The sequence below is a fragment of the Eretmochelys imbricata genome, chromosome 2 (assembly GCF_965152235.1).
Source record: "Eretmochelys imbricata isolate rEreImb1 chromosome 2, rEreImb1.hap1, whole genome shotgun sequence".
Lineage (NCBI taxonomy): Eukaryota > Metazoa > Chordata > Testudines > Cheloniidae > Eretmochelys > Eretmochelys imbricata.
The window spans coordinates 21,517,145-21,539,443 of NC_135573.1; the positions used below are offsets into that span (position 1 = coordinate 21,517,145).

Genomic DNA, 22,299 nt, shown 5'->3' on the forward strand with positions numbered 1-22,299 from the left:
AAGAGGCAAAAGCGGAGCAGTGCTGTGCTGTTTGTGCTAATCTTCGGATGCAGGCTGAGATACCGGTCGAGGCCAGCGGTTCTCAAACTTCAGCGAACCGAGGACCCCAAGCCCCCTGCTCAGCCCCTGACTAGGCTGACCAGACAGCAAGTGTGAAAAATCGGGATGGGGGGGGTAATAGGAGCCTATATAAGAAAAAGCCCCAAATATTGGGACTGTCCCTATAAAATCAGGACATCTGGTCACCCTATCCCTGACCCACCTCTTCCTGCCCCGCTCCACCCCTCCCCTCTTCTTCCCTGCCTCTTTTTGCCCCATCCCTGCTCCTCCCCCCATCCCAGTGCCTCCTGCACGCTGGGGAACAGCTGTTCCCCCCGGCATTCAGGAGGCACTGGGAGGGAGGGAGAGGAGTCTCTCAAACTGGGGTCCACAAGGGCCTCCGGCCCTGCTGATCAACGCTGATCTAGGCTATGTCTTCACTAGCACTTCTGGCAGTCAAACTTTTGTCAGTCGGGTGTGGAAAAAACACATCCCTGACCAACATGAGTTTCACCGACAGACGCTCCGGCGTGAACAGTGTTGTGTCGGCGGGGGATGCGGTCCTGCTGACATAGCTACCGCTGCTTGTTGGGGGGTGGTTTAAATATGCTGACGGAAGAGAGCTCTCCCGTCGGCATAGAGCGCTACACGGGAGACCTTACAGCTGCGTAGTTGCAGAGGTGTTGCCGTGCCGATGTAAGGCCTATAGTGTAGCTATAGCTCTGTGTCTGCTATAAGTAAAGTTAAGTGAGTTAACTTCTTGTTGTTGATGATTTTGTTGTTTGGTGCTCTTAATGATTATTCTACCTGAGAAATTCAATTTATGCTACCAAAAAGAAAGGGGGTGGTGGTGGTGGAGTGATATCACCTGTGGGTCTGAGTCCTCTTTCTCCTTAAACTAGCAATGCCACCATGTTTGCGTGTTGGACCCTCAATGTTGTTGTGAAATAGCTTTTGTGTAATAGCTCTGTAGCTGAGGGGGAGTTAGCCCGTCAGTGTTAAGCCTTATTTTGAGTTGGTAATAACTGTAGCCCCCTACCCTTTCCGATTCTTCTTTGCTGAAACTTGGCTTAGGTGTTTAGCTTGGGGCTCGGAAATTACTTTATTTTTCTCCTCTTAGCTAGTAATAAACTTGTAATAAACCCGGATACATATCATGAATTTTGAAACTATCCAAAGGGTAAAACCCTATATAGTTTGAGCCAGGCTGTCCAAGAGAACTCCCTTTCTCCCTATGTGCTGCCTTGACAGCTGTGATCAGCTGAGGCATTTCTGAACATCTTGGGAAAAGATTTTTGGCCCTGGAAATCATTTCATCTGCTGGCCTGAGGGAGCCTGTGTTAGACTTAACCATTGGCATTGAAACCATGGGCGTCTCTCATGTGGACTTGGTGGTGCATGCTTTGCATGGTGTGACTCTTGTAAAGGAGACACTGGTTAGCACATCAGATGCATAAAATATTGTACCATGCACAGGTACCGTGTGGTATGGGGCACTGTTATAAATTAACTTTTTTAGGCTAAAAGGGCTATGTAAAATTTTAGCTGATCAAATCCTAGTGCTGTTAATGGAGTTACCGGGCCATGGGTAGGCCCTGGTGTTGCTTTGAGAAATTACCCCGTATGCCTTAACCAGAGTGGATGCCTCTTGAAATTTTAATAATCTTAGTTTTGAGCCAACTGAAATATTGTGGGTTTAAGCGTCTGCTGTGCATACACAGGAGCTGATTCATAATGTTAGAGTGGATGAAAGGCTTCTATTGATGAGTCTCTGTGGAGAAATCTTCTCTTCAGAGTTTCTCACAAGTGTGGTGTTCTAATCTGAATTGAAGAACATGTAACTAAACGTTTCCCCTTGCATGACTTCTTTAGAATTATCTTCTTGTGTATACAACTCTTTTTACAGAATGCGCCATTGGATACTAGGTCAGGTTCTGCAATAGCTGCAGCTGGGTAGCTTTTTTCCTCCTCTTACAGACAACTTATTCTATTTAAAGAGAGAGTCTAGTTAAGACTGCTCATTTTAATGGAGGTCTGCATATGTTTGAGAGGGACTTTCAGAGTGGAAAAAACGTAAAGATATCCAGTGGGTGTGTACCCTCTCATACTGTATTAATACATTTTCTTAATATGTTTAATAATTTCCCAGTCTGTTTGTATTTAAACTTACTTTCTTGAAACTAAGTTTGCTAGGTCTTATGAACCTGCAGTGAAAATGTGCCATGAATGATGTCACACTTGTTGGCAGCTGGTGAGTGGACTGGTCTCAAGCCAGGATGTTATGCTCCAAGAAAGGGCAGGATGCTTTTAGAGCCCAAATATCTTGGGCTATTCCACCCTTGACATGTCACAGACTGATGTGATTATGACAATACAGTGTGTGTATTTCACTACTAGATCCATTTAGATGTGGGCTGTTGGGATGTGGGCTTTATTCCAATAAGAACTAAGCGAAGAAAATGGCTCTCTGATAACAAAATTAGACCTGATTCGTATTCCTCAACTCCTTCCCTTGAATTTTTTATAGCTGCTATGATCATTAAATTGCCATATTGCAAGAGATGGCTGCATTTCAGTGCTCTGGAATTAGTTATTGTTTGGTGTTCAGAAAGAGCTTTGGAAGTATCTAAATCAGTGGTGGGCAACTTGCGGCCCGTGGGCCACATGCAGCCTGTCGGTCGCCCACCACTTATCTAAATAGTAGAGATACTTTTTCCTGTGGTGTGGTGGTTCTCTTCTAGAGTTTTCCATAGACTTCCACCGTGACTGGATCAGTTTCTTGAGCTGACCAAGCTGTTACAAAAACCCTGGACTAGTAGGGGTGGTTCCGTGAAATTTATAACATTTAACCCATACAAGCTTTCCACTGAAGTCTTTAGATTGCGTACGTTGCAGCATTGTGCTATTGCACAAGGCCCTGAAAGTAAAACTGGCAAGTCTGTTTAGATTGTCTAGGCTGAGAGAAATAGAAAAGAAAACAGTAGCATAAGTGGTGGAACAATAGGTTAGACTTAGATTTTCCTTTTAATCCTCTACTGTCATGGTTTTCAACCTATGGTCTGCGGATGCCTGGGGGTCTGCAGACTGGCTAAGATGTCCAAAGGGGTCTGCACCTCCATTTGATATTTTTCAATGATCCGCAAATGAAAAATAGTTGAAAACCACTGATCTACAGTCTTCTGATCCTGAAACGCAACACGGGCTAAACCACCTCTTTAACCTGATTTCCTGTGATTTGTCAGTGCTTTTAGTTATGTGCAGTACAGCCTCTTAAACTTGATGTTTTTCCTTTTAGCGAAGTTGGGTTTGAGATGCTTTAGTTTTGAAAGGAGATGAAATTAATGTCATTCTGTTCTTTAACTGTTAACTACAACATATCATTCCTGGCCCTGCAGGGGTTCTGGTGAGTAAAGAGTTTCTTTGGTTGCTGCAAAACCATTGCATCCTAAATCCTTGCTCTGTGTATAGCATTATTTCTTTCTTCAGTTGTAGAACTCTTCATGAGATTATGGGCTTGCCCTTACCACTTGTGAGAGGTTCCGTGCACACTTGCTTCTCTTTTGAACAAAGTTGCATTCTGGGTACTCACAGTTCTCTAAGTGAAACTAAGTGGGGAAATTATTTTTCATTTCCCTTTCAAAAATAAAATAATACAGTGCAGTATTGCTTAGTAGGGGAGTGCTGCCCTCTTTGATCCCACAGGTGCATGTATATCAGTGATGGGTGAATGGGGATGCCTATTGGCTTCACTTTCAAAGGTGTCATGAAGATACATGTGCTCACCACCTTTTGTAAATCAGGCCATGCATATAGTTTGTAAAGCATTTTGGAATCCGTCAGAGTGAAAAGATTTTCATAGAAACATGAAGAGGCCTTGCATCTGCTTTATTCTAATTATCTATCAACAAGTTAAGGGTAGGTGTATTTTCATCTAATACAAAAATATTCTCAGATGCTGGTTATGAATGATATAGAGAAGGTAGACTGAAACTTCTGTTTGTCCTTTCTCATAATATAAGAACAAAAGGATGCTCAATGAAATTGAAAGGTGGCAAATCTAAAAGCTGCTAAAAAGAAATATCTGTACATAAGACTGTACGTAAGATACCATTGAAGGGAAGAGATTTTCAGGATTCCAAAAAAAGAATGAGATGCTTATATGGCTATCAAGAAAAACCATAATGGTGACTATTAAACGAGTTTTGGAAGGGATATAAATCTTCATGCTTCACGGCATAAGACAGTCTCTAAGTTTGGGGGTCAGCCTGCCACCATGAAAAAGCTTCCTCTGATCTCATTAACTACCTTGAGCAGGTTTTCTCATCCCTTCCTCTGAAGCATCTGGTATTGGCCACTGTCAGAGACAAGATACTGGTCTAGATTGAGCTCTGGTCTGGTCTGGCCTTGGGAATTGTAACAGTACACAGATTTTGAAAGCTTGACTTAAATTACATTGAGATTTCTCATGTTTATGCTATACGATTAACAAAATATGTTTTGGCTGGCATATCAACCAATGGAGTAACTTTTCTTTTAAGAAAGATTTGAGATGGGGTATTTTAATCTTATTTTTAGACCTTGGAATTGAAACACTATTTTAAATGCTTGGTTTTAAATTACATCTTGACATTGGAAAACAAACTAGAAATGCTCAAGATCTTGTATGATGGAGCGTATGGTGCATTTGGTGTTGCAGAAACTTCACGGGTTGATTCACTTAACTGGAATATTAATATTGAAGGATAGGAAAGGGAAGCGTGTGGGAAATGAATATGTCAAAATCACTTGCACCAAAGCAAGATACAAATTGATAATGAAGGCAGCAGTAACGAAGTGCTGTTCATTAAGAGACAAAATAACATCCTAGAATACATGTGCTATTGTTCTAGATCTGCGTGAAGAAAATAGAATGAACTATTTCTGGACCCTGCCTGAGTTTACATTTCAGCTCACTGTAAGATTGTAGTTAATCTGACATTTTGTTGGGAAACAGATTCAGCTGAAGATACTTCAGATAGGTTCTTTAATTATTTTTAATGTCAGCTTTCTGACCTGAAGAGTGGAGGAACCAGCCAGCTTAGAGGGAATGCTACCAATGGGAAAGAAAATTATTACTATTAAGGTAGTAGGGAAGCTTGGAAAAGGTGATCATAAACTTCAGATTGGACTGTCTGTTCTGTGTCAAAGATGATCTGTTTTTTTGCAAGAGCTTTTATGGTCTTGTGAGTGGCTACACAGTCTAACTTTTGAGTTATATAAACCCATCCATGGATTGAGGAGAGAAATGCAGTACTGTTTGCTAGTGTTTTGTAACTTCTACTCTCTTGGCTTGCCAAATGCCCTTTTCCCTTGTTGACTGACTTAAAAAAAAAAAAAACCCACAAACTGTTTGCAGCAGATGTTGTTCTGGTTTAGCAAACTGATTTTTCAGCCGCTATATCTCCCCTCACATGTTGATATTTGTCAGCGGTTAAGGTCCATTTTAAGGTCATTGTTGTATTGCTTCCCCTGGGTGTTCCTTGCTCTGTCCATTGAAATTTCTTCGGAAGACTGGTGTCCTTTATGTCCAGTCTAGTCCAGTTGTGCTTTGTGTGTAACCTTTGTATATTTGTACAGCACCTAGCACAATAGGCTCTCTGTTCTGATTGGAGACATGGTGTTGTGCTCATAGTACTAATCATTCTAGTGGTTGTGGTAACCAATGAGAGGGAAGTTTTGTTGTGGGTGGGTAAGATTTTAGGGTTGTGTGTTTTTTTTTTTATATTTTCAGGGCGTGTTCAGGAGTAGAGTTAATATTGTTTTGTTGTTGCGAGGACAGATGTGCAGTCTGTGGATGTGTTACTAGTGTGTGAAATTTGGTGACAGAACTGTAAACTTAAGTTTAGTTGTACAATTATGCTAAAAACCCAAGAAGGAAATCACCAGTTAACTTTTTGAGAAGTGCTAACATAGTGGTTTTCAAACTTTTTGTATTGGTGACCCCTTTCACACAGCAAGCTTCTGAGTATGACCCCACTTATAAATTAAAAGCAGGGAGGTAATTTAATGGGGGCTCAGGGTTGTCAGCCCCACAAAGCTGACAGCTCGCAACCCCCATATAACCACCTTGCAACACCCTGAGAGGTCACGACCCCCATTTTGAGAACCCCTGTGCTAACGCCCATGATTTTTGTATTAATGCCTCTAAACAGTGAGCTGTTAATGTGATAAATGTGGGTTGCAGGGAGGGAAGCTGTGGCTTGAGGGGAGGAAGTGGAGATTCCTGGCTTTGATGAGTAACACTACTGCTCTGCCCGCTGCCCTCACCCTGCTTCCTCCCCATTTTCTTCTTTTTTTTTCCTCCTCCCACCCCAGTGGGACCGTCAAACCATCTTCTCAATTTTTTCCCTAAAATAGGTAGTACATCCAGGTCATCATGTGACATTCAGATGGTTCTGTCAAAGGTTGTGTATGTGATGGATGTTAGCACAAGCAAAGAGTCAAACTTTTGCTGCGTCTTTTGCAGTAATTGTCATTGGTGAATGTCATAGGAGGAACTGACACCAGGACTGGAGTCACCTAACACCGGTTTTATTAGCAATTTGGAATGTGCATCATAGCTTCATCTAAGTCTTTCCTTCACCTTTGTCATTCGCAGTACATGCACATAGACTATTAAGGAAAGCCAGTCTTTTTCCTTGAAGTAGATAAAGAATCATCATAAACTGTTCACTAATTCCTTTTGCTAAGCTGTCAAGACCCTTAAATTTATTTTGGATTGCACAGTCAGCACCGGCAATTTGGTTCTTTCTCATCCTTGCCATTAGATATAATCCGTGTAAGTATGGCCCTCTTCATCAAGTATAGCCTTACTTTGCGCATCTATATCTGTGTGGTATTGGTTTCTTGAGAAACCAGATCAATATCCTTTTCTGGAGAGAGTGAATCTTTACTCTTCTCAAGCTTGATGTTCTTAGACGTCAAGGTGATTGTTGTTCAGTTGTTTCAGTTCATATATTAACTACCTTTGCAGGTTTGCTGGCCTGAAAGAAGGAAGAGAGCCATTTTTAGATCACCTCTTTTAGCAACTCCCAAATCCGCCAGGGAGTGACCATTCTACACTCGTTCCTGCGTGAAGAATCATGACCTACGTTCCCTGTAAACTGTGCAGCAGCCTATTTAGTGCCGCGCGGGTGCTCAGGGAACCTGTCTGGGGACCTGTCGCGGCCAGGGGAGGGGTGTCCCTCCCCCGGCACCAACTATGCCGCAGCCCCCAACCTGCCACGGTGGTGGCGGCCCTCTGGCCCCAACTATGCCGCGGGGGCCAGACCTGCCAGGGCGGCCCCAGCCCAGACCCAGAGGCCCAGATCCGGCTGCGGGTCGCCCCTCCCCGAACCCAGCCCTGGCCCAGATCTGCGGGGGCCAAGGGAGGGGCCCCTATCCCAGCCCCGGAGCCATGGTGGGGAGAGGCGCCTCTCCTCCTCCAGCCCAGGTGCTGCTGCAGGGAGAGAGCTGGGGGAGTTCTCTCTCCCCACCGTAGCCCTGGAGCACCCTCCTGTGCCCCAAAATCCTCATCCCTGACCCCACCCCAGAGCCCGCACCCCCAGCCAGAGTCCTCACACCCCTGCACCCCAACCCTCTGCCATAGCCCTGAGCCCCCTCCCACACTCCGAACACCATGGGCTCACCCCCACATGTGCACAGAATCCAAAGTGCTCCCCTTTGCCCAGGCTGGTACCAGCGGCTAGTACCAGTGGCCACTTTTTACCGGTACAACGTACTGGCGCACTTTCACCCCTGCCTTGAGGGGACACGGTTTGGAGTTTTAATTGTGAACTGGCTAAATACTGACAGGGTAGGACTCACTGTTTCCTTTGTCAGTCCGCAGGCTAGTCAGTCAGGGAGGAGAGGTAAAAGCAGAAAGACAGTGCCCTGCCCACCTTTACAGTACATGAGTCGCCTGATCTGAGGAGAGGACTCACCCACGCTGCAATTAATCACCCATCAACCAACCAACTAAGCAATAAGATATGGTCTAATAATGACACGCCTTGATGGTTGGATGGCAAGCAGCCAAAACCAGAGCGTGCTAAACACCAAGGTGTGTCACTGAAGGAAAAACACAGTAGTTGACATTTAAAGAACCAACTTCTTCAATAGGCATAAGGTTAGTTCTGAGAAAATAGATCCCAAATGATAAATCATTAACATTAAGAAGCCTCCCAAAAACCAAACCTACAAATGTCTGACTTGTTGTGTAAACCATGAAGTTGCTCAATAGATAGCCCTCGGACTTATGTCCTGAAGCTGATCTGCCCAACACTCCCTTCATACTGTGAACAGGGTTTGAAAGATAAAGGAAGCCTTCCCCTTTTACAGATAACACTTGAGCTCAAATGACTCTAACATTTAAAGAAAAAAATTGATTTCCTTTATCAGCTGTTTTGAAATCAGAAATTTCAGACTGAACAATGAAACATTGCACTTAAAACCTCTTTGTTGTTGTTCTTCCAGAGTAGTCTTAAATCACACAAGGATTTTTAGTCAAAGCAAGTATATAGTTGCTTTTCCAATTAATTAAAAAAGTAATGTTGCATTAAACGTTTCTTAGGATGAAATCTTACAAATTTAATGGACAATCTGTTGGGCCAAATTCCATAGCCCTCTGTTGTATAGTATCTGAGCACCTTACAATCTTTTATCCTCACAACACCCCTTTGAGGTAGGGAAGTATTGGTTATCCCCATTTTACAGATGGGGAACCCAGAGAAACCAAGTGACTTGTCCAAGGTCACACACAAAGAGGGGGCAAAGAAGGGGCTTGAACCCAGGTCTCCCAAGTCCTAGGCTAGTGTTTTAACCAGTGGACCACCTCTTCCTCCTTATTTGCTCTCCATAAACCTCATCCAGATGATCCTGCATAAATTGTTTCCTCAGCTGGAGGTAGGGTGCCATCAGCCCTGCCCACAGTCCACCCCTGCTCCTCCCAGGCGCCGCCCCCATGCTGCCCCAGGTCCCGCCCCCTCCATATTCGGCCCCCCGCCACTGCGCCCTTCCTCATCCCCCACCTGTTCCTGGCTTGCTGCATCCCTCCTCAGTCCCCCCACCCACTGCTCGCCTCCTCACACCCCCTGCCCGCTGCTGGCTCGCCGCTTGTCTCCTCACACCCCCCCACCCGTCGCTGGCCCACCACTCACCTCTTCACCCTCCCTGACCACCGCTTGCCTCTTAACTTCCCCGCCTGCTGCTGGCTTGCCGCTCACCTTTCCCACAACTCGCCTTGGACTATGGCACCGACTTCCCCTCTGCCTGGTGGGTGTTTGCCTGCCTCTTCTCGCCCCTGCACTGCCCTCGCCTTGCCCCCATTCCACCCCATTCCTCCAAGTCCCTGCCTGCCTCTTCTCCGCCTCCTCCCCTGAGTGCACCACATCCCTGCTCCTCGCCCTTCCTCCTGGAAAGTCCTAAGTGTCGCCAAACAGCCGTTAGGCGGTGGGGGTGCTAAAGCCCTGGGAGGGAGGGGAAGGAGTGGGGACGTGGCATGCTGGGGGGAGAGAAGGAGGCGAGGAAGGGGGAGCTTGGCTGCCGGTGGATGCAGCGCACCTGCTAATTTTTCCCTGTGGGTGTGCCATCCCCAGAGCACCCACAGAGTTGGCGCTTCCCTCCTGCTCACCTCCTTACTTGAATATTGGGACAAATGGGGTCCCGATTGTACATCGATCGGGATGCGTGAGAAAGGGTTAAATATCGGGACAGTCCCGATTTTATCAGGACCTGTGGTCACCCTAGCTGGAGGAGACAGGATAAATATTTACCCTCAGATCTTGTGACCTGATGAGCATCCTCAACTCCTACTGCTTTCACTGGGAGTTCAGGGCATTCAGTACCTCACAAGATTAGGTTGACAGAAGTATTTGGTTGAAGGGTTCAAAGGGACACCATAATTAATACACATGAATTAAATTCCAGAAAAGGGGGAGGGTGAGGAAACAAACTGCTGATTTGGCTTCAGAAGGGGCTGACTTGAAGGTTAAAGGGAAAGAACATTTTCTACTGGATAGGAATAATTGGAAATTACAAAATACGAGTTTATATAGAAGATTAGTGGGGGAGAGGTCAGAGCTGTGGAAACGCAGAGTGAGTTATTGCTAGCCAAAGGGGTTATACAGGAATTAATGCTATAAGTGAAGTGCAGATAAAAACCACAACACACACATGCTGCTAGAAGGTGGGCTTGTTGCTAGATTGCAAGTGAGCAAACATTCAGGGATTCAATTAGGATTGAACTAAGAAATTGCTATTTTGGTATCAAGTTAAGCTAAATCGCGATCAGCCACTCTTAGATCAGTTTAAGAATGTCCACATGAAAGGATTTGTACTGATTTAACTAAATCAATTTAGAAACCAATTTAATTACATTGATGCAGCTTCTGTGGGTAGGCTTAAAAACAAAGAGAACCAAGATTTGTGGAAGTGCTAGATGATGATTTGAATTTGATTTCTGTGTGGCAAGGTGGTACCACAAAATCTCCCCTTCCCAAGTTATATTTTGTCTCTACTCTCTCTTGAGTCTCCCTGTGACACAATTAAATTCATGACTGGTGTCCGTATTCTCTGTACCATTAGGCACAGTTAGCAGTGTAATGCTGCCACTGGAATGCTAAGCTTAGTTGTCAGCTTGTATTTTGCTTGAGAATCCAGTAAAGCCTTAGACCCTGCTGTTAGTTGTCAGTGCTTTGAATGTTCCTGGCATACACATACATAATGCATACGTTGCATATAGACATTCTAGCCAGCTTACTGTTGAAAGAAAAGGGTTCAAAGTAGTAGATTTCAGTAATACTGATAGGTTTAAGGAGATGGCAGTGATTAACTCATCAATGGGTGTCTTGCATTTACATGGCTGACAATTCTGTCTGAACATAAAACACTTTATTCAGGGTCTTACCACCCTGAATAAAAGTTTAACATCCATTTCTTCCCCATGAGGTGTAGACATACTTAGGTTCAGGTTCATGGCAACCTGACTGATTTACTGAATTCATTAAAATAAATGTGTGTGAAAGGTGTCATAGCCCTAGAGACGGAAATTTTCTCCACCCACAGAACAGTCACAGCTAGGATAATAGCAGGGCTTCTCCTATCTTGGTATGGTGTTTTAGTTATGCACAAGCTACTTCTAGGGATAAGAGGGAAGGGCCTCCTTCATACATCTTCACCCCTGGGCCTTTCTGCAGAGGTTGCCAGCTGTGGAGTGACTTCTTGTTTGTGAGAGATGTGGTCACTGGACAAGAATTTCCCATTTTACACACAGGCCATTCATGGCTCTCCAAGGATAGCCAATTGTTGTTACTCACCTTGGCCAGACTTGAATCAGAAATTTAGGGCTTGTTTTCACTGCAGGGTATAAATCAAGCATTGCCCCCAGCCCAGTTCTCCTCCCCCGCCCCATCTCTAGCTGAGGTAAATGATGTTTTAAACTCAAGCTAGCTGGCCTGTTAGGGGTGTAGCTGGAAGCCCCGTTGCTGTTGATGCTTGAGCTAGTAATTCAGCGAGGGTGCAGCTACAGACTACCTTTCGAATTAGCACAGCTCATAACCTCCTAATCCAAACACTGTATAGCTCAAGCCTTTTGCCAGGTGGCTGCTCTCACTCAAGCAAGGCTGGCTCAACAAGGACCTGGAGCTAACTGCTGCGGTGAAGACAAGCCCTGAGATGGGTGAGGCTGTGTAATTCATTATCAGTCCTCTGATTCATTCTGTTCTTCTCTCGATATTTGCTGTTAATGATGGAAAGGCCAGTGTAGTGTTCTGCCATTTCTCTAGTTAAGGAGTCTTCATTTCTCATGTCTAATAGGTAGTGTATTAAATTAATTACATTGTGAGGTTGCTGGTGTTCAGAAGGCAGCAGATAGCCGAACTGTAAATGCTCTGGTAGTCCAGATTAGAGTTTCCTTCCCAATTTCTGATGGTGGTATGGAGGGCAAATGTAACAATCATCTCCTGTGCGTTTCATAAGGCACTGATGCAGCAAGGTACGAAGGACATACCTGACTAATGTGGGTAGTTCCAGGGAGGTAATTGGGACTATTCATGGACTGAAATTTCAGTATGTACTTAGGCCCTGATTCAGCAAGGTACTTCTTTGACCTGTGTTATAGTAACAATAAGAACAATACAATTCTGCAAGTGCAGAGCCATTGGCTGCAAAATCTGGTTTCTAAAGGAATCGTGAATGTGGGAATTACAAAGATGCCTCCTCACTTCCTGGTGTTCATTAAGAGTGGGCCTTGCTGATTTGGGGTGTCACCTGGAAAAAACCTCAGGGTAAAATCCTGGCCATATTGAAGTCAGTAGCAAAACTCTCATTGATTTTAGTGCAGGCAAGATTTCAGCCTTATACTTCAGTGTCTGCATGTTCTGAAGCTGACTTTAATTACATGTGGTCAGCTTCATGCTGGGGTTTGTGTCTGCTGACATTTCTCAAAGTGGGGGGGAGAGGGGATGCATTCCAATCAATTAGCTGTGAACTTGATTAAGGAAATGCACTGTAAAAATGAGGCTTCTAAGACTTGTCAGCGAGCTGAGTTGAAATAATATTAGGAAAGTGGAGGAATCCGAGAACAGTAAGTACCAAATTTACATTAAATTGGCTATGTTGTATGAAACTTTTGTTGGGGAAACTGGTGTGTCCTTTTGAACCTGCTGCTTTCTGTTTTGCCCTGAAGATATCCCTTTGATTTAACCCTGCCAAGTACAATGCTCTTCTTTTCAAATAAACTTGCTTTTGGTTTAGCAAATCAATACAAGATTGGTAAAATAGTTAGTCTCTTCGATTAGGTGAAAAGATTTTTTTTGGAGGCATTTAATATCTTAATCTGACTTATTAACACTGATAGTTATCTACCATCACTAGCAATTTTAGGGTTTGAACCCGAGTCGCTGATTTCAGTGGGAATTATGATTAGGCTTGCGGGGTCAGACCCTTATTTTTAAATTCCACTGGATTATAGTTGATAAACACATTGTGATCTGACATTCTGATTTGCTGTCATATAGAGCAGTTAGCAAAAGAAGCCACTCCTGGTGCAGAATTCCTGTAAGATTGGGGTGTTACCAGATACGGTATTGCATGATACAAAATCTGAAGAGTAGATAATGTCTGCAAAAAACTGGACAACGGCTAGTGTACTGGTACACTGATATCAGTGCCTATCATGCTGACCATTATTGTCTTGTTGTTTCTTTGTATTTCCCAATTTGTATGACTGTATCATCTTTTTTTTCCTCTTGACTGATATTTAGACTGTAAGCTCTTTGGGGCAAAGACTGTCTTTTTGTTCTGTTTGTACAGCACCTAGCACAGTAGGACCTGGTCCATGCCAAGGGCTTTTAGACACTGTGGTGATATAAATAATTAATAGACTATCTTCTGTCTCATTTGATAGAAGCAGAGATGAAACCTGTTGAGGGCAGATATGCCTTACTACAAACAATTGTATTTGCATATAATAACTTCCTATTTGGAATGCGTATTCTCAGAAATGGGCATCAGTTTTATCTAGGCTTGTACCATGTTGCAGTAACTGAGTGTCTTACACATTTGTTAAAGTGAACACAGTTCTCTTTTTCTCTCTAACCCCTAGTCAGTTGGAATTATTTGTGGGAGGGCATGGACAGTTGGTTGTACTAGGGCGGGGAGAGAGAAGCTAGGTCAAAGGGGGACTTGACACTTATTCTGAATAGAACTGTTGTGGTAATGGGGCCTACCAGTTTATCCTAATTGTGAGCTCAACTGAGAAGAGTGAGTGAAAGTCTGTAAGATGTCACAATAACCTATGCCAATAAATGTTGATGGGAAAAGGTGCAAAAGGGAGACAGACTGAATTAGTCTTAACAAAAACGCCTACTGATATAATTCAAGAACAATGTTAAGATAATTCTTGGTAACCAAGAAAAGCCTGGGGACAGGAAAACAGTGAACCAAAATTAGGGTATTAGAAACTAGGCCTAATTGGTGGACAAAATAATGAGGACCACGAGTCCTCAGAAGGAGATTTTGGGGGATGACAGCAATGCTGGCTGATTAAAAGAAGGGGAAGGAGTGAGCCCCACTGTCTGCTGGGACCTGGATCTTCTTTGTCCTAATCCTGAGAGGTGCTGAGCAGACTGGGCCAGAGAGGGAACCAGATGACATTGTCCTCTCCACTGGCTCTGGCTAAATCCTGAATACCACCTGGGATGTGAGACTTTGTGCCCGCCCCATTCCCCTCCCCCCCCCCCCAACCACCGAGTATGTCGTTTTCCATCCACACGTTATTTCTTATCTTTGCTATCCTTCTCAGTTTGCCTTTTGTCTTAGAGTCTGGCTTAGCCAGCCGAAAGTGTATATTTTGCTATGCTGCTTTGAGTCTGTGATCAGAAAGAGGCTGTTAAAAGCAATGCCCTAAACATCCCATTGCTGGTATAAGTTTGCCAGGTCTCAGAGTGGCCAATAAGACCATGTGCTGTGCCTGTGATTTTTCCAGGAGAGAGATTGCAAGCGAAAGTTAACACCAGAGACAGAAGCTGCACTTTGTCTTTGCTGTTCCTTCTTCTCCCTTCTTGTGTATGCCCTGTTTTATCTAAACAGGGTCAAGGGTCAAACTTCAGCTGCATTTATAAACTGCATTTATAACAGCTCCAACCCATCTCAACTAAGTTCCCCTCCAAAAAAGACAGTTATCTTTGATACCATCTGAAAGACTGTCAAACAAGGTGTTTTACTCAAAAAAATTCTCCCCAGGTAGAGTGGAAAAAGGAACAAGGGATGTTGTTCAAATGAAAGCCTTATTCTACATTTCAAATGCTTTAAATAGTAACTGTTCCCCCCCCCCCCATTTGTAATAAAAGGTTAAAAAGATGTTTAATTGTGTTTGCAATGGTGCTAAGCAGGGCTATGGGCTCTGTATACCAAACCTTATTTGACACGGTTTAATGTTAGACAGTTTCACGGTCATGTTAGCACCTTTGACTCTTTGGGGGGAGATCGATCTAAGTTATACAACTTCAGCTACATGACTAATGTAGCTGAAGTTGACGTAGCTTAGATCTACTTACCGTGGGGTCTTACGGGGTGTACTTAGATCTACTTACGTAGGGTACTTATGGGGCGTACCGTCATCCTATGTCGATGGGAGACATTCTTCTGTCAACTCCCCTTGTGCTTCTCGTTCAGGTGGAGTACAGGAGTCGACGGCAGAGCGATCTGCGGTGGATTTAGTGGGTCTTCACTAGACCCGCTAAATTGACTGCTGATGCATCGATCGCTGCATGTCGATCTGCTGGTAAGTGTAGACAAGCCCTAAGTGGTTTGCCCAGGGTCACAAAGGAAGTCTGTGGCAGAGTAGGAATTTAAACTTAGGTCTCAAGTCCTGGGTTATAGTGTTCTCTCTGCTGCTTATGTTCAGCAAACAGGCAGCCTGAATTCAGAACCAGTGGGAGTTTTTTTTGTTTAAGGACAATGTAATTTTAAAGGAACAGCAGATAAATTGCTAGAAAAATATTACATGGCTCAAGGGATGGACATTTATTAAACAAAAAATAGGCTTTATTGCTTTACTTTGATCATTCATATTATCCCAAACACTGAATTCTGAACATCAAAATTGAATGGCCACTAAAATTCTTTTTTTTTTTTTTTTTCCTTTCAGGGAAGTTACCCAGTTTGGGAAGATTTTATAAACAAAGCTGGGAAACTGCAGTCTCAGCTAAGGTAAGTTTCTTATCGCATAGCCCATCCCCTTGGCATGTGGGACATGCTAGGTATACTGCGTAGTTTAAATGGTGTTTCATCCTTGATAGTCTATTTAGCATGGTTTTAGTTTAGCGTTTCTTTTTAATATTTCATATTCATAACTAATCGATGTAAATTCTGTGTGCCTCCTTTTACAGTTTTAGTATATTTTAGAAAAATAACTAATTGTCCACACAGGACTGTAAGTTCTTTTCACATTTTCATTTTCATGATGTGGCCCCATCTGGAATTCTAATGTAAGACAGTTGATTTATTTTTATTTAATTAACCCATAGCTTTGGGGTCGAAAGTCCTCGCATTATTTTTATAAATGTAAGATAAAGAAGGCTTATTAAGTTACAGAAGTACTCTAAATATTGGGTAAAGTCTATGGTAACCTAAAAACTAGGACAGAAGATCTGGCTGCCAAGGAAATCCCAGTGCTGGGTCATTTGGCAGCAGTTAATAACATGTAACTAGTTGGGTCTCAGTATACTAAGAACATTCTGGATAACTTTTCATAGACTTCCATTAATAAAATATTATTCAAGCAGCTTCTATATCATATCACAACTTGGTATCTGTAACAGAATCAACAGGCTCATAAAATGCCTTTCTGCTTACATAGAGAGAGGGGAGAAATTAAATTGCATGTTACTATGAACTGAACCTTATTTCCTAAACTAATGGGATATACACTTCTCATATGTCCTATTAAAAAACCCCACAAAAATCCTGTATGTGGTTGGTTGCCTGACGTGTGCTTCCCTTTCCATGCAGTCCCATCCCATTGGGTTTCCCAGGTGGGATTCACCTGTCTTACTGAAGAAGTAAAAGGAAGGAAAGAGGAACCATGCTTTCTCTGACTCCTATTAGATTGTGTAGTTATCTATTTTTAAAGATTGTTTTCAGTTTTTTTTTCCCCCCCATGTCCTTCTCTCCTCCACCAGCAGTCCTGCAGTATGGGATTTGAAGCGTGCCCCTGGGGCTAGGAAGGCATTGTTTTGGCCAATGTGAGCTTGCTTGTCCCCACCCTATCCAGCCCCCACCTGCCCTTTTTCGATATGTGATGCCAGTAAGGCAATTGCCATGTACTGGGAGTACTTAAATGCCAGAAAGGTTTTACAGGACTGTGCCAAAGTGTCGCTCCAAGTTGCAGATCATTATTAAATTCACTTTGGATTTTGGAAGGCACAACTGGAAAGAGTCTGCCTGGGTTCTTAGATGTTCAAACGTTGTCTGGCCAGTTTCCAAGTTCTCCCTGAAGTCTTATCCTGAATGGGATGGACCGGAAAGTGGAGCCATATTGGTACTTTTGGAAGGAGCTAGGCCCACTTCCTTATCTCCAGGAGCTCCTCCATGTACCCAATACCCCGAGTCTTATCTGGCTTCCTGCTTCTGCCACCTTTCCCTGCTTGGGAAGCTGTAGGGATAGATGGCATACAAATGCAGCTGTGGCCAAGTGTGGGGAGGAAATGACACACAGCGAGAAGTGGGGGGTAGTCTGTACAGAGGACAGGTGGGGCTACTGCTGGGAGAGGAGAAAAAGGAGTGGAGTCCTTGAGGGGGTTAACTGTTTGAAAGGTTACAGTGTAGTATGTCCTTAAGCTAAGGTGTGTTAAACAAATTAGGGCAACCTGGAAGTTTTTAATCATTTATTTAGGAAATACAGTTTGTTTGCCCAGTTGGGATTGCTTCAGAAACCGCTCCAGTTCCTCATACATCCTGAATGCCACCAGTTCAGGACAATTGGGCAACTCTTTGTCTTTCAACAAGGAGACCAGAATCCAGGAGAATCTCCAGATCCTGGCACACACTAGCTAGCCAGATCTTGCCCCCTGCTTTGTCTCCCCAGTACATCTTTGGTCTCTACCATTTTCTGGCTTATCAGTGCAGGTTTTCAGAGTTCTTCCTCATTTTTCTAATGTTCCTTATGGGCAGCAGTGACAAGGGACATTCCTCTCCTGCCCCCAAAAAAGAGGCTCTGCATACTCTAGCTGCACCTGTACAACATGGACCTTCGTCACGGATTCTTGCTGTGAAGCTGCCCTTCAGAAGGAGCAATGGCATCTGGCAGCACCTCAAAGCTCCAGACTACCTCTCCGCTGCCCCTGGCCTGGACAGTCTCTGATGCCAGCTGCCCATGACAGAGATTTCCCTGAATAGGAGCTTTCAGATCCAGGCCTTGTCCTCAACTACTGCAGCTGGAAGAGTAGAGGACAATTTCCAGGACACCATCTCCTCCAGCAGCTTCTTTTCGAAGGGGGGAAGTGTTTGCCTTCAGGTGCTGAAGTTCAGTTGCTCAGCCAATTATTTTATAGGTCTTATTCAAAGTCTTTTTTCTCTACCACCCATGCAGCACAAAGAAAACTTCCCTCCCAGGTGCTTTAATAGCTCTGTGCACAGACAGTTTGAGGATTCACTCACTCACTCCCAGCAAATGTTAATCTTTTGCCTCTGCTGCTTCCTTTGACAAAGGGGAGAATATGTAATCGAAGCTGGAGTCAGGCCCCCCTAGTATTTTTTATCAGAGAAGTGGAACCTCCTTATTAACAATCTGGATAAGATAATGTAGCACATGATTTTGGAAGAGCCTAACAATAGGAAAACAGTGCTGGAAAAATCCAGGTCTGGAAATAGCCAGGTCCATGAATAAGTATTAACAATTAGCTAGAGAAGCCCTTCTCCTCCCCCTATCTCAGGGGCTGACCTACAAATGACAGCATGTAGAGAGCCCTCCTTCCATCTGTTTGAGGTCATCATCTCTTTCAAACCCATATCTTGGATCAGAAGATTGAGAAGGCTCTTAGGAGGAATTCTGCACCGGCTGTAGCCCAACCATGCACTACCATTTATTTCTCCTCTATTTTGAGGGTGTGCATGAAGTGAGGGTTGGATAAAATCCAAGTAGTCCAGTTCCAGCTCTCCCAGGAAAACCATTCTTTATCTACAATTATGACTGCGGACAAGCTTCCCTGCAGCTTTCTGCTCACGTTTTTGGTTCGGCGGGGTGTGGCTTAGATGGACTTTTGCCTTTAGGCCACAATGAGGAGACTTCCATAAATTTTACTTTGTCTCAGATCTCTTTAAGGAAATCTTGATTGTTTGGGACTCATTTGGAATGATCTCTCCAACTGTTGTGGGCAGGAGGGAATTCACTATATTCGCCTATGTTTCTCTGTACCTCATTGTCCATGAGGACTAAGTATTGCTGTGCCACTGTTCTCATTTAATCCCTAAAGTCCTGTCCTAATTTCATTTAAATCAGGATACCCAGACTGTAAGAGAGAAAAAGAAAAGCTCTGGCACAAAGCTGCGATGTGTAGGGCCCTCAAGACCTATTTATTTAGAAAATTGGAATCTGTTTGTCCATTCTGAGGGTAAGAATCACTGGATGCCAGCGGCTAGATTTGCTATCTAAATTGATAAAACTGTTTATCTGAATTATGCAATTAGCAGGCCTTCCTTGCCCTTTGAACCTTAAAGGCCTATCCAGTTCACTTCCTAGGCAGAGCAGGTGAGCAGCTGTAGCTGAAGAAGTGCAAATCTCCCACTTGGTGGTCCCTGAAGAAGTGTTCTCAACATACTGCCTCTATGCTTTCATCCTCAGGTGCTGCCTATGGATTATGCATTCCTCATAGCTTGGTGGGCCTGCCCTCTGTCAAGGATGTGGGGGGTGAGCGGGGGGAAGGTATTCTGTATCTTGTGCATTAGTTCTGATGGAATTTTCTTCAGGTGGCTCGTCTGCCTTTGCCATCTATTCTCTTCTGTCTCTTGGGGTGTGTGTTTGTCTCCTCCTTGTGGTGAGTCTGCCTCCGGTACAGAAGAGACTTCTTACTTGTAACTCCTTTCTTTGCCCTGGTTCTGCTTGCACAGGCACGCACGATTAGTCAGCAGGTGCAATTTTGTTGTTGTACATGTTTATATATAGCACTACTAAGACATTTGGTTTAGCTCCTCTAGAGGCAAAGGTGGGGGTGGGTCTAGCTGGCTCGGCAACTAAGACTGAAGGTGACCTGCCTGTAAAGAGGAGAATGATATAATCATTTGTTCTGCCCTGGTGTAACTGTAGAACAGAGAGAACTCTCTGGGTAGTGAATATTCTCCTTTTCCCACTGGTCCCAAAACTCCCAAATAGGATCAACGGATCTCTTGGAAAGTACCCATTTATGCTCTCACAATTATCAGGGAGGCAGGTACACTTCAAGTGAGAACTCAAATGATGTGCTTAGGATAGGATTTGACTGGGACTGCAGAGAACTTACTTCTCCCTTATCTGGGGATGTATCCTGCAGCATACAGGTGCCTCCAAAAAATAATAGTGGCTTTAATTTGTTTAGATTCTTTTTCATGTTTGATTGCTTTAATATTGATTCATCAGATAAAATCCGCTATAAGGGGCTGTCTGCATCCTTTTGAAATAACACCTGTCCTGTGCAATTCACAGTACAGCATTAGCATGTCCATAGTACCAGCACAAAGCAAGGAAGAGATTAAGAAATGAAGGCAGAAGAGGGCTAAATTCAAACACAAAATAGAGGGGGATTTGTTATATTGTTGCCCCTGCAAGTTCCCACTAGTTTCTTAATAAGCCTAAACATTTTTGACAATAATTAAACGGGCAGCAATGAGACACAGCTAATGTTTTGTTTTTCTGTATGCATTTCAGGACTACAGTAGTAGCAGCTGCTGCCTTTTTGGATGCCTTTCAGAAAGTGGCTGACATGGCTACTAACACACGTGGTAAGCAGATGTGTCAATATTTAGTTTAGCAGAATGCTGTGTCCAGCTTATATCATTTGTGGTAGTAATAATAATAAAAAAGCCTTACTTGTTACCACTGACAGGCAGATCTGGTAGACCTCTGTTTGATGAGCTCTTACTTTGAATATGCAGAATATGAGATGGTTTGAAAGATTTGTGGAAAAATGATGGAGACCCATAATTTAGATTTGTTTGACATAAATCGTTTTGAATATTTCTTAATTGCCCTCTGAATTACATGCTCAGGAAGAATATTTTAACTGTAGATTTATTGAAATCTGTATCTGTTCTCACTCTGACACTTTATCCCATAAATAAGTTTAAAAGAGATGTAAAGCCAGCTCCTCAGCTGGCGTCAATCAGTGTAGGTTCATTGAAGACCATAGAGCTGTGCTGACTTGCACCAACTGAGGATCTGGTCTGTAGTTTTTTTAATTGCTTTTTAAGCTTCGGTCCCTGGATATCTGAAGCAGTTGCCTGCACCTTCATTTTAGAGGAATCTTCCTCTATCGTCCCCACCTTTCCATACCCTATAATTTTTCCTTAACCTGCTAATTAATGGCCAAACTAGTTCTCCTGGCCTCTAGCAGGAAATGAGGGATGTTCAGGTTCATATGGGTGACTGACTGCAAGTTTGTCCGTGAATAGACCAGTAGAAACAGTGCAACTGACAATCCTGCCAGACCCCTGGGTGAGTGGGGAGCAAAAGGCTGCTTTTCTGTGGTGTGCCAGATGACCACTGACCCAGGCAATAAGAGTTCTGATGTCTCTGCAGAGGCTGGGCTGCCCAGTCCAGCAGGGCTCTGTTATTGAAGAGCTATTCCAAAGTGAATGTACAACTGTTCATCAAGTTGTTTTCAGTAGTTTCTAGCTTTGGGTTTTTGGGTGGTGTTCCCCCCCCCCCCCCAAAATAAATCCTTGCTAGTTTCTATCTCTGAGTAATACTGCATCCCTAATGTTGAAAAGTGTGACGTTTAATTAGCAATGTGCTAACTATCTAAGCCACGCTTTTCCTTCTGAGAGCAGTAGCAGCAGCTGGAACAAGAGTTAAATAAGGGCACTGTGACAACTTTGAGGAACCAGATATTTGTTTTTAAAAGCTGCTAATTGCATTCTGCTAAGCTTATCTGAAGGAATTTTTTTATCTACTATTGGTGATATTAATACATGTTAGACATCAAACCATGACTGACAGACTTGGCTTCCTGTGTACATTGCACGAAAGGGACAAAACTAGAGATGAGACTGTCACAGGGACCCAAGATGAAAAATTTTGCGTTTGGAGTCTGAAACACCCCTCCAAAAGGTCAGGCTTGGCTGAGCTCTGCTTCAGTGCTGGGTCACTAAAAGCGCTTTAAGATCATTAAAACATTCTTTTTACAAGTGTTTTGAATTCTTGAATGACCAAAAAATTAAATAATGTGGATCTATGCAAATTATTGGGGGATATTTTATCCCTTCTGTTCCATGTATTTTGATGTATTTGGACTATATCCAGCATGCATTGCATCTTTCCAGACTACGTCCTTCAGAAAAGATAGGTTTCAGAGTAACAGCCGTGTTAGTCTGTATTCGCAAAAAGAAAAGGAGTACTTGTGGCACCTTAGAGACTAAATTGAAGTGAGCTGTAGCTCACGAGAGCTCATGCTCAAATAAATTGGTTAGTCTCTAAGGTGCCACAAGTACTCCTTTTCTTCAGAAAAGAAGCTCTGTAAATTCAGTCCAGTGAAATTTATATAACCCCCA

At 43.5% G+C, this 22,299-nt stretch overlaps 1 protein-coding gene across 5 annotated transcripts in view; it reads left to right on the plus strand.

Annotated features, from left to right (window-relative positions):
• Positions 1-22,299, plus strand: part of MTSS1 (MTSS I-BAR domain containing 1) — a 181,738-nt gene that overhangs the window by 7,808 nt on the left and 151,631 nt on the right. For all 5 annotated transcript variants that reach the window (XM_077809810.1, XM_077809805.1, XM_077809806.1 and 2 more), the window contains exons 2-3: positions 15,707-15,768; positions 20,459-20,532. In XM_077809810.1, coding sequence (XP_077665936.1) covers positions 15,707-15,768; positions 20,459-20,532 — 136 coding nt within the window. The remainder of the gene's footprint in view (positions 1-15,706; positions 15,769-20,458; positions 20,533-22,299) is intronic.